Below are 16,571 nucleotides of genomic sequence, written 5' to 3'. Positions count from 1 at the left end.
GGGGACGCTAAAACCGGCGCGAGTGAGCTGAGTCGTCCACGGCGGCGTACGCTGACGGGGCTACCTACCACTCCGTACGAAAGAGCAGACGGCCGCATCCGCGCGCGCAGAGGACCCGCACCGGGCGGGAGGGACGGCGCGTGGGCCGGCCGGCGTGCGGTGCGCGCAGACGTGCCGCGGTCGAGGTACCGTGTGGCGGGAGACGGCGCGAGATGGCGCGAGACAGCCGGGCCGCCGGGCCACCGTAATACCCTCCAATTACGCCCCCAGTTGTGAAGAGAGACGCCGGGAGCGGCCGCGCAACGGAGAGCCCGGTATGCGGCCGCAAGGTCGCGGCCGAGGGCCGGCTGGCGCCCACGCGCCCGGCCCGCCCGCGGCCGGTGCAGCGGCGGATAGTGACCGGAGGCGCCACCACGGAATTGGCCTGCAGAGGTGGCCGGCCGTTCAGGGTCTGGCGCACGGGTGGGCTAGCGTGGCAGAGGTGAGCAGGTATCGCAGAGATGGGCGGGTGTTGCAGGGGTGGGCGGGTGTCGCAGTGTGGTGTCGCGGGGTGGGTTAGCGTCGCAGTGGTGGACGGGCGTCGCAAGGGTGGGTTGGCGTCGCAGTGGTGGGCGAGCGTCGCCGACGTGGGCTGGACTTTAAGAGCTTGGCCAGCCTCAAATCCCGATCCAACTTTGCGGCAATGGGTCGGCCAGGGAGGAGCTAGACGTCAGAGGATTCCCCGGAGCCGGCAGCGAGGCAGCCCTGCTCAGACGAGGTGCGCTGGACATTGTCGTAAGTGGAGACGTCCGACGACTTGGCGTTAGTCAGTAGGAGCACAAGGAGCACCGTGGGGCATCAGGCGCTTGGTTGGACGAGCTGGGACGAGGGACGAGCCGCACGAGTCGAGCCTCAGCGGCGAACGAGCCGCAGCAGGGGCCAATCCCCGCTGGAAATCACCGCCGGTTCCATCCCCGCGCGCCGCCGCCGCTTAATGCTTACGACCGAGCCGGGCGGTGATGGTTTCAATCTGCGAGGCTTTACGACGCGCAGCTGTGCGTCAGTTTTGACTCCAGCGTCCGATTACGATGACTTAGCGATAGCCGGGGCTCACGCGTCTCTGCAATCGTGCGGGGGCGGCTGCCTACAGCGCGCGCCGGCGGACGCGCGCGGCAAAACAGGCCGCGCGTCCGCCCCGGCGCCGGCGCAGCGCCGTCACTCAGCCTGCAAGCACCGCACGCTGCGAGCAGGTATGATACAGGGCTCGGGTTACTGCGGAGCCGGCGTGGCGTTGGCGAGGCCCGGCTTAACAAGGAGGGGAGGTGGGCGATGTTCCGGAGATATGTTGTAGTGCTCTCGTAATGGTCAGGGGAGGGACATTCACCCCCAAGATGAGCGTTATTTAGTGCGAACGACTCAACCCGAACTAATAACGGGCCAATCACGGCTCAGATTGAAGGAGTCTTGAGACTAACGGATTTAGGGACTTGGGTCAGGAGTAGTTTCAGAGATAAGCGTTCCCAAATGAACATTCGCCCGGGGTCTGACCACCACACGCGCACCCAGAGCCCGAGGAACGCGGCGCCCAATCCCGCCTGTCAAGTCAGATGAAAAGCATAGAATTAAGCTGACTGGGCCCCGCAAAAACCCGATCCAGGAGAGGTCATCCACCTCCGGTTATTCCTTTCCTACCGCTGCCCGATTCGTTTAACCCTCGCAGAGCCCGGCGCTGGCTAATCATCATTCCGGCGCCCCAACGGCCGATGCGCGGTCGAGTTTCACGCCTGAGCGAGCGAAGCGCCGGACGAAAGAGGTACGCCTCAATTAAAAGCGAGTCCTTTATGTGCGGTCAGAGCGGCGCATAATGCAGCTTTTCAGTGCGCAGCTGCGTGAAAGCGCGAAAGGGCAAACGGAGCGAAAATGGTAGGATCGCCCGGCGCGCCCGACGGAAAAGAATCGGCAACGTCAAGTGTCCGGTGTTACGGCTCTTCACTGTGCCGATGGGGCTGACTGCTGTTCCGCTCAGTGGATCGCGCAACGGTCGGGGCGAATGGCGCACGATGGTGTCGCTATTGTCACGGAAATGTGGTGATCGCACGGCGCCAGCAGACACGAGCAGGGGCTGACGCGGGGTGCCCTCCATGCGCTGCTTTATTGGTCTTCACGCGTCACTTGATATGCGGAGGGAACAGATTCTGACGAAAACCAGTTCCTCGGGTTTGTAATTCTCCTGCATGCCTTATTAACTTAAGGTAACTGGAACTTTCTTCCAGACCTCGAGTATTCCGAGCGATAGGTGATTTGTATTCAGTGCCTGGAACACGACGCCATCGGCTAAATATTTAACGAACACCAAGGTTCTGGCTGATCGATCTGTATCATTCAACGATATCGATGACACCAAGACGAAGTAGTTAGCCGCTATCAGTCAGCAAAACTTGGCACAAAAAGACGATCTGTTAAGATGTGATCGATATCTAACACGCTGGCCACCGCTGTTGATAATCATTACGCACAAATGACTGCCAGTTATGTAAGCTGTGCTTAGATTTGCGATGATAATCTAGTTGGCAAAAATGCAAACTAGAACAACTCATCTCAGCTAGACTTACAAATAATTATTACTCAAGTACTCAGAGCAGTTGTTCAAGGCGTTTTCGTAGTTCTCCGGACACCACTTATTAATCCACGAAAAGTCGCCAATTTGTGTAGTTAAGGTGAATATAGCTTGAAGGGAAAACTCATGACCATCTTCTTTTTTGCAAACTTGATTTGCCGAGAACGACTACACACATCCAACCGTGTGTGGCAGCCGACAACAGCGAGTGGCGCTACACACTTATTTGGTTCTCCCTTGAGTATGACGTATAAACACCGGGGCGTAGTTTTGCAAAATAAGCTGGGCGGCAGAAACGGCAAGGCTGAGCAAAGAAGCGGGGTTCTCCACAGATTCGGCCCATTTTTATCTCAAAATTGGGGACTGGAGCCCCCCCCCCCCCCCCACCATTCTGAACTGCCTTATGAAAATCATCCGGCCCGCACGAAACCATGGCCATTGCCATCGTGCCCACACACACACTTTGCGGTTTCAGACAGGCACATGGCACGGGGATGTAACATCAGCTCCCACGCGCAGGCACATTGGCTGAAATCGCTGCAGGACGAGTTCCGTGCAGCACACGAGAGCGCCAAATCTCGCAGTCAAGACAGCGAACCTGAAGTCTGGCGGTCAAGAAAAAGACAACCGCAAATACGCTGAGACGCGTGGCGGGGCGGCGAGAAGTAAAGTGTTCGTTTAAGAAAAGGTCTCTGTTTCATAAACTGGTGGTCACATCAACGTATCGCTTCTTTTACTGCAAACATGCAGTCGTTGCTTATACACCGCATCACTTCTATTGCAAAGACTTACATGCGACATAAGTGCTACACCAAAGGTTTCTGGCCAAAAATTTGCCGCCGATGTAATGACTGGCAAATGTTTTTGCAGCGTAAGTTTGGTCGTGTAGTACCCATGTCGTGTATGAGTTTTGTAGAAATACGTCGCCATAAGGGAAGACTGCATAAGTCTGCTGCATATGTAATAACGAGTAAAAGTTTCTGCAGCATAAGTTTATTGTGTTGCACTCGTGTTGTGTTTTTGCAGGCGACGTAATGTCGCATTTAACTAAAGTCTGCATGAGCTTTTACAGTAAAAGTAATGTCGCGTACAACTGATGTAGCAATCCTGTCGGCAGGAGTTTTTGCCGTGGCACTAGTGTTGTCACACCGACGGGCGGGCCTGACCTTGTGACCGCCAGCACTGCCAGCAGGAGATGAAGGATAGATCCCTGCATTGGTGGAAGATAATTTCACGCCTGCCGTCGGAATTGGACATAGACGCCTGTTCCGTTGTATAAAAAATTAAAACGTTCCATGTCAAATTTCTCCACACTTTCCAAAAGGATGACTGGCGAGGATGAAAGCATTTTAGGTTCCTTCTTTCCATGCGACGTCATGGGCATAAAGTTGTGCTCGGCACCGGGGTGGAGACGGATCAGACTCCAGTTTTAGCTAAATTTTCTTTAAGTTTGGGTGAATCCACTGTTCTCATTTGTTAGTCGGTCAAGATACCTAATGGGCAGGCAGCGTGGAGTACCTGGCATCTCACGCACGATACCATTCGATACTGTGCTTGATGCGTTTTAAACATGTGTGGAACAATCTGCACCGTAACATCGACTCCGCTGGTTTAATGGATCGCGAGAATTTCGAACTTACTAGAACAGATGGAAATTACTGGGATTTTAAACTCACCGGAGCGGCTGGAAATTACTGGAATCTTTATCTTTTCTGAAAATCTGTGGCTGAAACTGTCTAAATTGCACTTCAAAACCAGAACCCACTAGAATGTCGGGATAGGAACCTCCGTCTCAAAAAGCGCAGTCGTCAGTGCCGATATACCACAGGTCTTAAAAATTGACAAGATGGAGGAGCATTCAAGAGACATGACGGCACACGTGGCGCACACAAAAGGTGCTGCGCATCCAACAGTTATCAGTATGATTCTCTCCCAAATTTTCGAAGTCAAGTAAGTACCTTCATTTCAAACGCACCCCTGGGATGTGACAGGCAAGCTTCCTAATTTCTTACAACTGTACAACGCAGATCAGATACAAATACAAATATCACAGTTCTTTTAAATACAAATATCACGCAGCCCCCTGGCTGAAGCTTCGATGACGGCGCGGAGAGGGCGAGTCGAGAACAAATCTTCTGCAGACAGCACCTAACTTCAACAAAACTTAAGAACATCTCTCGCCACGGCAAATCCAGGGCTCATCCAGTCCACGAAAGAATTATGCCTCAGGAAATGGGCGCGGACTACCGGCTACCGTTAGGAACAACGCAAGTCTAGAAACATGCACGCCTCATGGCAGTTCTCTACGTATGTATCACATGCTTCACCAGTTCCGACATGACATTGAGCAAATAAAAGGATGGTGTTTGTTAAAAAAGACGCTTTGATCTGTGACTTCGCACTTACCTGTCAAAACAAACAGCAGAACGCAAACGACGTTCACGTGCATGTTGGGACGCCGGATGTTTTCTCTCGCAATGGCTAGAACATGAATGTCTTCTTTCTCACAATTGAATACCAAACAAGATTTTGCGATGTCAATTTCCCGATCAGCCACCAGCACCTCGCACCCGAGCACCCACACTCCAACGCCAAACACAAACACTGCGCGCCAAACAGCGGGAAACTCTGGGCGCGCTCGTCGCGCCACCGACGGCAATACGAAACGCATGAAGGGTCGACTGCAACGCCATCTAAGATGTATCTACAAAGCTTGAAATCTGTAACAGGCTGCTAGGTGACGTGGCATGCTTCGATAGTTTCGAACTCTTGGGCGGTAATGCTTATTTCACAACCATGGCATTACGGGGTGCGAGTGCAGCTTCCTTTTTAGTCGGTGAGGAGAGGGCTTTATCCCGCCAACTTGGACTCAAGCCTCTTAACTTTGAGAAGACTTGCCGAATTGAGAAGGAACCCGTTTGTTGGCGTATTTTGGCAGTAAGCTACGCTATTTCCCCTCCCCCCCCCCCCCGCCAACTAATTTAGCAGAATTACGCCCCTGTTACGGGGGATAGCAAATTTGGTGATGCACCAATGTACCCACCACCATCGAGTCTCAGTTCGTAGAGGGACTCGGCTTCGTGGTTTGCGCAGATGTCCGAGTGGGACTTCCGCCCGAGCATGCCTGCATGCCATGCATGCCATGCATGCATGCCATGCCTGCGGAGCGCCTGTGCGGCGGTGAGGTGAATTCATTGCTCACGGCAGGGACATACCCTCGTAAGCTGAGGATATGTAACGAAGTAAGATGAACCATCTACTCTTCCTTCCTCATCCTTGCTTTTTCCTGTATTTTCCCGTCGCCCCGCCCGTCCGGGGCAAACCATATGATCCACCCTGGAGTGTGCTAAGTGCCCCCGTGGTGGGGACGCTGCCCCATCGCCGAGCTCATGTGCATGCGCTCGCAGCGCTTAAGTAAAACAAACGAACATCAAGAGAAGATCCGAGAGACAAACGTATATTGCAATTAGCAAAAGTAGAAAACCGATCAGCTGCATACACCTGACTAGAGCATTCAATAACTTCTCATCCACTCTGCTTCAGACTCTCGTGTCAAGCATTGCACGTTGCGTACTCCTAGCTACAGCCTACAAGATCCGGTCTTCACATTATAGTTGTCTGTTCTCTCCACAGATGGCAGCGTTGGCATTCCCAGCGCGCGGGCCGCACCATCGCGGTGCTCGCGACCTCCGACTGCAGATGCACGGAAGCTTCCGCCACTCAAGTCGGACGTCACTAACACTTCACAGACCTGGGAGCAAGCTACTTAAGGTACACTGTAAAAATAGCGACGCCCCAATTCGGGCGACATTACTTCGCGCAGGATGAGTCCTCCAGTTCACAGTTCCCCGGTCGGCCAGGCGATCTTGGCCTCTAGCCGCTTGTAGGCAAGCATGCAATGCACGCCTTTGGCGGCCAAGTCCTGCTTGACCTGCTGTGGGCACTCGAGGTCGCCTACCAGCGTTTCTGGGGAGCATACAAGTGACGTCAGTACAAGGCGACTGAAAGACAGGGATGACGTCAGCACGTCTGACATCATGACGGAGTGATCTCAGCACACGCTGGAACATCTAGGCAGGGCGCACGCTGCGTCTCAACAGCCGTCATTTGTTGGTGCGATTGAACGCTATACGCAATCCAGCATTTAATGGCCCTTAACCGCGTTTCCAACTACACCAGTTTTTAAACAGCCGTGTCCGTTGCCAGATGCTAAACTGATCTCCGGAACAGCTCACCTGACCAAAAACCATCTCCTTCACACCCTTTACCAAACACCGTCCAATACCACCAAGACTAAAACACTGGCCGATGCTGGTGAACCGCGGCCAGCGCCAGCTGGCTCCTTTCCCGTAACCCCCTCCCCCCCCCCCCCTCACACCGGCGGCGGTCATTCTACACATCCTGTACCAAATAGCGTCCAATCCTACCAAGACCAAAACACTACGGCCGCTGCCTGTGAACCGCGGCCAACGCCAGCAAGCTCCCTTTCTTTACCCCCCCCCCCCCCCCCCCCCGCCCCTCACACCGGCGGCGTTCAGCACCAGCACCCTCACCCTCGCCGTCGATCAGCTTGAAGAGGGCGTAGTCCTGGGGGCTGGTGATGCGCAGCTTGTGGTCAAGCATTCTGCAGAGGTCGCGGGCGGTGGTGCCGGGCCGGCAGGGCAGCGTGCGGCTCAGGATGGTGCCCTGCTGCTCATCCGGGATCACCACCCGCAGGAAGCCTTCCACCGTCTCGCTGCCGCTGCAAGAGCCCGAACGCTGCCGCCGCCAGCACCGGCACCGGGTGAGTGCACAGGCTACACGAGCACGCACTGTCTCGTACCGCACGGAGGGGGGGGGGGGCAGATAGGCCCTCGCTGCTCGTCGACATTCGAGGTTGAAGCTAAATGGCATGTGTTGCACGTAGCACGTGAGATATCGATCAACATGACTGCTTCAAAAGCACCGCTTTTTGCGTCGACCGTTCGTAAACTAAACGACAAGTCAAGTATCTAACAAACACGCCTCCGCACAACACCATGAAAACACTTTCCTCCGAGCACCACGTGCGGAATACACAATGAGCAGATTTCTTGAACCTCACGACTGTCCAATCCGCATGGAACAAACCCGCCTCACATCGGCAGGGCTGACCGACCCGCCGTCTCACCTGCGACAGCCGGGTGTTGGAGTCGCGGGACCTGTCACCCAGGTAGTGCAGCAGGTTCTTCAGCACGTGCACGGCCGAGGACAGCATGGTCAAGTAGTAGCCGGCCTCGCCGTTCAGCAGCAGGGGGTGCAGCAGACCCCACATGTAGTCCGCCTCGAACTGAGGGACAGCAATGCGGAGGTCAGTGGTGGCGACGAGGCAGGGTGCAAGCAAAGCCGACCAAAACGGGGTGGTCAGCTACTTAGAACTTTTGCCTGCTGTTATTTCACTGAAAGACCAAAGGTCTGCACCCGGATATCCAAAGGAAGATTCAAAAATCGCTCACGCAACAGCCGAATGCGTCCATTTCACCCCACCATCACGCCGAAAAAGTCGAAACAAAAGAGCCGCACAGCCGCCCTCCCACAGACCTCTTCTAGCCGCACAGATCTGATAGTTCGGCATGTGCGTCGAATACCCTCCCTGTATTAGTCATGCAGGCTGGGGGGGGGGGGCGCGAGGTCTCCGCGGGCGGCCGGCAGCGTACCTCGCCATTGGTGACGTGGCAGTGGACCAGCGCGTACAGCAGCAGCGGCAGGAAGTCGTCGGCCGGGATGGAGGCGTCTTCACCGCCGGCCGCGGAGAACAGCACCGACACCGTTGCCAGCAGGCTCTCCAGCTTGTCCAGAGGACTGGCCGAGTCCTGCATCCGGCCCAGGAAGTGGCGCACCGATGCGAGCACGGCGGCCGTCGGCGGTGTCTGCTGTGGCTTCAGGCCCAGCGCCACCGCCGGGCGGCTGCGCGCGAACTCGAAGTTCTCTGCCAGCCGCTGGGTGGCGCCACTGCGCTGGGCGGCCTCGCGCCACAGACGGCTGACGTGGTCGTGCAGCGGAGTGACGAGCAGCTCCTCCAGCACGCCCTCCAGGATCGCGTCCAGGTTCAGAAACTCGGTGGAAGACAGCTGCCAGACCGAGGTGTAGTGTTCACAAAGCCGTAGTGTCCATAAAAGCATGACGTTCACAAAGGTGTGGTGCACCCAAATGCGCGGCGTGATGCTCAGGTATGCCAGGAGTGCGTCTGTCACACACTATACAAAAAGGCATGGCGTGGCCATCCCGTCACTTTCACCTACGTCTGGAAGCATCGCAGCCGCATAGGTAAAAACAAAGAAGTAGCAATGCATATAGTATGTAATATCGCCGAGCCTCATGAGACACGTCATACCATTCAGACTACCTGGCCGGCATTTTGCTTCATTAAAAGGTCATCAGCACATGGTCTGCCCCCATCCTCATGCACACGGACCACACAGAAGCGCACTCAGTGGCTGCCGGTACCTTATCTCTCTCCTGGTGCACCACCTGGTGGAACTCCGCCTCCCCGTGCTTCACCAGATAGTTCTTGATGCCGTTGCAGAACTGACGCACGTTTCGCATCACCACGTGCGGGTCCGTCTCAGCACCCTCCCGCGTGCACTGTGAGCGGACGAGGGCGGTGAAGGTGGTGCGCATAGGACATAACGCACGCTGCCACCAAGGCCGATCATCCTCTGGTGGGACCAATTGAAGTGCACTTTCACATAAACTCAAGATACATCGCTGAATTCTATGTTTAGCTGTTCTGACTAACGCCCACCGATGACACACTGTCGCTCTCACCTGCAGGAAGTTAAATATGCAGAGCGCGAACGTGCTGGAGTCGTCGTTGGCCAGCTTCATGACGTAGTCCCTGATGGCCGCGCCTGACTGCTGACTCTTCCGGTGAAGTCGGAGGCTGTTCAGGCGGGGCGGAGCTGGGAAAGAAGGGAGCGCACGTATGAGCTCAACTGAAACGAAATGCTTTACAGCGACACATGTTTGAATGGCGAGTCAGCAGAACAAAGCTCGCTAAGAAAAACTTGTTCTTGTTCATTGAGACCTGTTGAAAAACTATCAAGAATCTTTTTTTTTAATCAATTTATAGGGTAATCAGGAACTGAGACATCAAACTGCGAAAAAATACTTTGGAGCAGTGTGTATGAATTGAAAATGAAATCATACATTTCAATTTTCTTTGGCTTGGTTATTTATTCAACTTATCAATAAACCATTATCAAATGTATTACTTACTTACCTCCAGGCAAAACGCATCAGTGTATGCGACTCCTACACAAGCCGCACACCAGCACAAAGACGCTGCGATCTAGCTGCAGGTTCCTTTTAAATCAGAATGATGACACCCGACATCGGCTGACCGCCCACTCTGAACCGAACTGTCTCGCCGTCGGTACTTACAATAAAGCGACTCCTGCTGGGAGCGAGAGAGTGGCAGCCGCGGCGGCATCAGCCGGTCCGGCATCTCCACCGCCGCCGGCTCCGTCTGCGGCGCCGACACCGGCTCCGGCTCCCGCTCCCGCTCCGGCTCGCCCGCAGCCAGCACGAACGACTCGGAGTCGGTGAACAGACGCTCGTCGGCGTCGAACTGTCCGCTGCGCAGTCGCATCTGGTCGCTCATCAAACGCATGATCGACTGCCACTTGGAGACGTCCGTGTCAGTGTCGGCGTCGGTGCCGCGGTCCGCCGCCGACGTCGCCAGCGCCGTCGCCGACGGGCGCAGGTTGTCGTACTCGGAGGCCGACACAGAGGCGGCCGGTGGCACGGCCAGCGGCAGGCTCTGCCGGATGATGGCGTGCACGATACGCGTCTGCTCCTCGGGCGAGATCTCGGCGGTGGGGTCCGGCGGCGGCTCGGTGGAGGTCGTCTGCCGCGTGACCGGCCGCTCGCCCGGCGCTTCCTCGTCCGTCTCCGAGTCGGCGTCGCAGCCGTCGTCGCCGCGGCCCAGGAACTCCCAGCTCGAGTCGAGGCGCCACTGCTCGGTGCGCCCCCGGCGGCGCGCGGCCGCGGCGCGCCTCCTGTGCGCGCGGCGGCGGGCGCGGCGCGCGCGCGCGCCGCCTCGCCCAGCCCGCGGCTGCTCTGTGAGCGGCCGCCGCCGCGGACGGGGCGCGGCTGCGGCAGCGGCGGCGGCTGCGGCGGCGCGGCCAGCTCGGTCACGCTGCCGCCGACGCCCTCCTCGCCGGCGTCGATCGTCGGCAGCGTCGGCAGCGCGGGCCGGCGGGCGCCTCTCGCTTCCCAGCCGCGCATGTCGGGCTCCGAGTGGCGGTGCGCCGGCCGCTCCAGCGGCGCCCGGCGCGACACGCCGACCACCAGGTCCGGCTGGTGGCGCACGGCGTCGGCCGGCACGGCGTACAGCGGGCTCGGCGCGGCCGCCTCGCGGGCCATCTCCAGCAGCGCGTCGGCGGTGTCGCGGCTGGCGCGCGAGACGGCCGCCGACGTGGCGAACGGACTGCCGGCGGGCGGCGCCTCGCGCGCCGGCGACGCCCCATATATCCTCGTAGTCGGAGATCTTGTCGGCCACCGAGCTGCGGCAGTAGGCGGCCGGCGAGTCGAGCAGGTCCGACTCCTGGTAGTGGGCGGAGCGCTTCTTGCGGCCGCGCCGCCGGCCGCCGCGCGGCAGGCCCCCTGCAGAGCGGCTTCCTCACACGAGCCGGGCGTGGTGGCCGGCGACGCCGTGTCGACGGCCGTCTCTGGGCCAGCACCGCCGTCGCGGCCGCCGGCTGCGATGACGTCGCCGCTGGCGGCCCGCAGCGGCGCCGGCCCGCGGATGAACACGCTCATCTCGCTGCGAATCGTGCCGCCGCCGGGCGAGCTGACCTGGAACGTGGCCGTCGACTACCATGCGCTCGGGCGCACCGCCGCTGGCGTCGCCGTAGTTGCCGTCGTCGTCTCCGTCGCAGCAGATCCCCGCCGGGGAGGAGAGCGACGGCTTGCACCAGCGGGGCGGCGGCGGCGGCGGCGCCTTCGTCACGGATGTCACCGTGCCGGTCGGGCTCCCCACGCGGCTGACGAGCTCCGGGCTGATGAGGCGCGTTAGCCCGGCATCCGGCGTCAGCGGCAGCGTGCTCGGCGGCCGCGGTCGGCCCGCCGCCGCCGCCGCTGCCGGCTCCTCGGCCGTCGCCAGCGGCACCAGGTTCAGCACCACGGCGCCGGGAGCGCTGCTGCGGCGCGGGCCGAACGAGCGCAGCGGCGCGGCGGCCGGCGCCGGCCCACCGCTGCCTCGGCTCGACTCGCTGCCGCCGGCCGGCTTGTTCAGGCTGCTGGCCGGCGACGACTCGGCGCTGCCGCCGCCGCCCGTGCTGTCGCTGGCGGCGCGGCCGGCCAGCCGACACGTCCAGAACTCTGCCGGAGGCGGAGGAGCAGCGTCAGACGGTCGCGCACGGCCGATCGGCCGCGCCCCGTTCGCTCTGTGTGAGAGCGCACGCACCGCCGGCGCCACAGACTGGCACAAAGGCGCGCGGGGGAATGCGCGCTGCCGCGCGGAACGGCGCAGCGCGTGCGCGGGGGACCACTCGCGCACCGTCCGCCCCCGGAGTCACACAAAGGCGCGTGAGAGCGAATGAAGTGGGCGGCGTGCGGACGGACATGCGGGCGGGGAGACAGACTGTGATGAACGCTCGCGGTGTAACGGGAGTGTTGCAGGTCTTCAGCGCGCACGTAACTACCCGAGGAGGGTGCATGCTAGGCATAGGCAGAACCTTCAGACCTTCCTCGTCCAGCAATACACTGGTCAAAGATGGCCACCTGCGGCACGTAAATGCTCCGCACATGTATGTCACCCCGGGGTGCCGGTATCCGCGTGCTCTGGCCTCACCTTGTCCGAGGAGTGCCAGCGAGGAGAGCTGGTGACGCGAGTCGACACGCTGCAGACTGGGCGGCAGCTGCAGCAGCACCGGCAGCTCGTCCCTGCAACGCGGCCTTCCGTCAGCTGGGATGCTGAAGGTCAACGGGGTCACACAGGTCAGCGCGGATCAAACAGGTCCGCGGGGTCAGGCAAGGTCGGGGTCAGCGGCCCGCGCAGCAGCGCGTGGGCGACTGGACCGCGCCCACTGAGTGCGGTGTCCGGAGCGGCGCGGCGCCGTATCGCCGCCTCTGCACGGACCGGACACACTCGCGTGTGTGCGTGTGTACCGGCTGGCTTCCCGGCCGCCGCGCCGCTGTTGTAATCCGTCGTTACTCACCGTCCGGCACGGCGGGTGACGTCACACGAGCACGTGCGGGGAGACCGCGGAGGGTGGGATGGCGCAGGGAACCTTACTCCAACACGCAGGTGACCAACGGTCCACCCCGGAGGCATGCGTCAGCAGACAAGGCACGCAGACAGGGCGCAAAAACATCACACAACAGCCACATTCATGTAGACAGCGCACGCCAATGTGCACGAGGAAACATATGGACGACCCGTGACCGGATGTTTGCGCCCATTTGCGGGAAATCGGGCAGAGAGAGCAATTATTGGTTGTAGCAGGGGTTGAGACCCACAATTGAGAGTCCAAAGGATAGGTTTCGGTTTCGTCAATCCGCTCTCTAGGGCTTCGTTTCGACCGCGAAGGTCCCGATGTCCATCAAACAGTACAAAACCACACACACTGTGCATGAGCCAATAACCAGCACCAGCCGCACATGGTGGAGGACAGGCAGACCACTCACTTTGGCGCGACGAATCGTCACAAACACTGTAAGGTGCGTAAACAACACCGCTGTTTACGCACCCCGCACCTCACCCTGCAGTCAGGGGGCCACACACCTCGCCACCAACCGGCACCACACACGCACCCACAGCCTGCGGACGCACCCCTCACGCACCCACACACGCACCCGCAGCCGCGCGGTCGCACCCTTCCGGCCGGCCCGTCCGGTCGGGCCGCAGCCGGCCGCTCGCTGCGGCCCGGCGGCCAGTGACCCTCCCGGCGGTCGGCAGTCGGCCGTCGGTCGTCGGCCGTTGCTGGGCGCGAGAGGGCGGCCGGCCCGGCGCGGGGCCGCCCCGGTATCGACTGGGCCCGCCCGACGGCCCGCCCCCGCCGCCGGCGCGGCGGCGACACCCGTCGCTCGTCGGGAGCGACGCTAATTTTAGCGGCCGCGTCGCCGCCGCCGGACCGACCGGTCGCCGGCATCGACGCCGCGCGACCGCGAACGCGACGTCGACGGCGGGAAGCCCTGGACGGGCGGGCGGAAACGCAAACACGACTGGTCCCCCTCGCAGCAGCCCCATCCCCCTCCCCGTCGGGAACGTTAATCCACCGTCAGTTTGGTGTTATTGTCCGCGGACGGTGCGGAAGAGGAAAAGTGCCCCATAACTAACAACCATAACCAGCCGATGTTAACGTTTTGCGGAGGGTCGACTAGAATTTGCTGGGCGAAGATATTGCGTGGGCCCTAAATCAACATGGAGTCCCAAAGTAGCCTTGCAGTCATTGTAAACGTGAGCACCGTTGTGTTAACTGCTTAACCATATTACAGTAAACACTGAACTTAAGCACAGTGTCCTGCATATCTGATGGGCTGCCCTTTACAGCATGGGTGTTGTGAGACTTCAGTAAACCCCAATACATGGTTGAATAAGCATTCATCACGGTCATATATACCAATATGTTATAAAACACATAGCGATATGTTATAGAAACATTGACCAGCATGTTATACACGTATGCCAGCTGGTACCGAGTCACCCGCTAGCGAACATGACACAACTGTAGTATACCTTTGTATAAATTTTGCACATTTTCGTGTGTTTACTCCGTGCATTTTATTAAATCAGTGACGTGCAGTTTCCTCCTTCACATCACTGTATGGCTCAATGCGAGCCAACCAAACTGCCCATATGCGACACCGTTCCTCATCTGTCAGTCAAGTCTGCCCACGACTCGACCATCTGGTCGCCGTCCCAGCCGCCGGGCACCCTCGAGCATCCAACAGCCCCAACCGACGTGACGCGTCCCACATTTAAGAGGATTGAATCCGAACTGGCAGCATTTATTTCGGTCCGCGATTTTATACAGGGCTCCGGTTAGAAGCAGCGTCAGCGCGTCAGCGGGGTGGGGCGTCAGGGAGTGCCCAGGTCAGGTCAACGGTCACCCTCACGCGACGGAGTCTCGCCCTGGGCCCGCAAAGCGCAAACTTGTGCCGCGACGGGTGTCGTGGGTCGGGTCATCTCGGCACCCTGCGTCCGGTTGGACGGCCGTCCGCAAGCAAAGAGCACCTTAAGCGCGGTCCAAAGGACGTGTCAGGGCGCAGTTCCACAAAAGGTGTTGGGGTAGCGAGTTCAGCAGTGCAAAATTACGAAACCTCCTCCGACCAACAAAGGGGCTTATGCCAACAAAGGGGCTTCTCTGCGAATTGCCCCACTTCGCTCTCAAAATTAGGGGGCAACCGAAGTTAGGGGCCGGGAAGCTGCAAATCCAGCTGGTAAGGGGGGGGGGGGAGGAGCCTCCCAACTGAATAGGAACTACACTCTGGGTCGTGTCGAAAGGAACTACACCCTGGGTCGTGTCGAAAGCGAGCCTCAGACGTTCTGTCAGACCACCCGGTTTCAAAGCTCTTCGACATTCAAATGCGTGTTCTAATCGCAGGAATATTCACGCATCTACATCGCGGCCTTGCCCGGAGGTCTTCACCCTCGATCAGCTGATAAAAATGGTCCTCATTTGCGAACGTAGCGCGATCGCTCCGAGGATAAAGGCCGTCAAATTTTCGCCGTCTTTACACGTGGGAGGGTAATAGCCGCGTCTCACTAATTAGGGAGGTGATCGATGGGTTATCGAGGGCCGGCTATTAGCACAGCTAATACGAGGGTGAACAGACATCTTGTAGATGAGCGTATCAAGCTGCGGTCCACGCCTGTTAATTATTAATCAGTTTCTAAAGCAGTGTCGGCGGGTGGGCCACGTAAAAAAACCTTCATTCCACCGCCAGCCACACGCGCAAAAACCGTCCGCGTCTCTATCCGCCCCATTGTCCGTTCGCCCACGCGCGCAATCTCCACCATCAGCGCCTTATCGAAGCGAGTCCATCTCCCCGCCCCACCACGCCCCCGAGTCCGGCCCATTGCTGGGTCCGCCCCTGTCCCATCGCGCGGATCTCCCGCCGGCCGCCTCACCTGTGGCACGAGTAGTGGGCGATCAGGCTGGAGATGTTGTCGAACCGGTGGTCGGACAGCTCGAGCCCGAGCTTGCCGCCCTGCACGCGAACCAGGAAGTGCTCCACGTGCGGCCCCTTGCCGGGCGGCAGGCGCACAGTCAGCGCCATGGTTGGCGCCCGGCTGGACTGGCGCACGATGAACGTCTGGGGACGATCGACGACGAGGTCACTCAAGGGCAGCCCCTCACGCCAAGGAGGGGCGGCGGGGAGACAAGCCGCTTCAACTCTGCCGAACTGAGCATTGCGCAAACGGGCGTTGCACGGAAAGAAACGCGTGGAAGATCTCGACGCTCGCCGTACTACCGCCTCGTGGTGAAGCCCCCGGACTTTACTTCCGGGACCGTTGGAGCCAGCAGGGTGTCAGACAAGGGGTGATGGCGGTAGCATAGCGCGGAGGAAAAAAATGTGGTAGCTGGGTCCGGCGGACTGCCAATTGGAAACGAAGTGAACGGCAGAAACACGGACCTGAGGCAAAGTGCCCGGCCGAAATAAAGATGGTCCATACGAACTGTCCATCGGGAATACGGAGCGGAAATATTAACTAGCGCGAGCAAAGGCCGGGGATGGTCTGGGATCGGAAACGGGCGAGCGATTTAGGGAGCAGTAGTGATGTTCCACCACGTTTACGGGTGCCTCGGAGACTGGAGACAAACGGTCCTGACGATGCGAAAAATCAGCGAAAGTGCGAGGTTTGCAACGCTGTGGGCCGTTATCTCACGAGGCAATACAGAGACGGCCGGTGGAGATGCAAGATCCCCCCCCCCCTTCGCCCCCTCCCAGCTTGGATACAGTGACACAAAAACAATGAGCAGGTGCGCGACGTGAACAAGAAACAGTA

The 16,571-nt window shown here is 59.1% G+C and overlaps 1 protein-coding gene across 1 annotated transcript in view; it reads right to left on the bottom strand.

Annotated features, from left to right (window-relative positions):
* Window positions 1–6,026: 6,026 nt before the first annotated feature.
* Window positions 6,027–16,571, bottom strand: part of LOC119094375 (protein sprint) — a gene marked incomplete in the record, with an annotated part of 60,402 nt that continues 49,857 nt past the window's right edge. Inside the window, 12 exon segments of the mRNA XM_037217439.1 lie at window positions 6,027–6,562; window positions 7,150–7,354; window positions 7,746–7,904; window positions 8,272–8,685; window positions 9,062–9,199; window positions 9,383–9,516; window positions 9,998–10,585; window positions 11,072–11,221; window positions 11,414–11,609; window positions 11,907–11,938; window positions 12,411–12,502; window positions 15,693–15,877. Of these exon segments, the coding sequence (XP_037073334.1) occupies window positions 6,435–6,562; window positions 7,150–7,354; window positions 7,746–7,904; window positions 8,272–8,685; window positions 9,062–9,199; window positions 9,383–9,516; window positions 9,998–10,585; window positions 11,072–11,221; window positions 11,414–11,609; window positions 11,907–11,938; window positions 12,411–12,502; window positions 15,693–15,877 (2,421 nt within the window).

Source organism: Pollicipes pollicipes, unplaced genomic scaffold (genome assembly GCF_011947565.3).
Source record: "Pollicipes pollicipes isolate AB1234 unplaced genomic scaffold, Ppol_2.1 Scaffold_4002;HRSCAF=4701_pilon_pilon_pilon, whole genome shotgun sequence".
NCBI lineage: Eukaryota > Metazoa > Arthropoda > Thecostraca > Pollicipedomorpha > Pollicipedidae > Pollicipes > Pollicipes pollicipes.
Note: the sequence above shows the minus strand (reverse complement) of the source record. Positions and strands in the feature narration are given on the sequence as shown.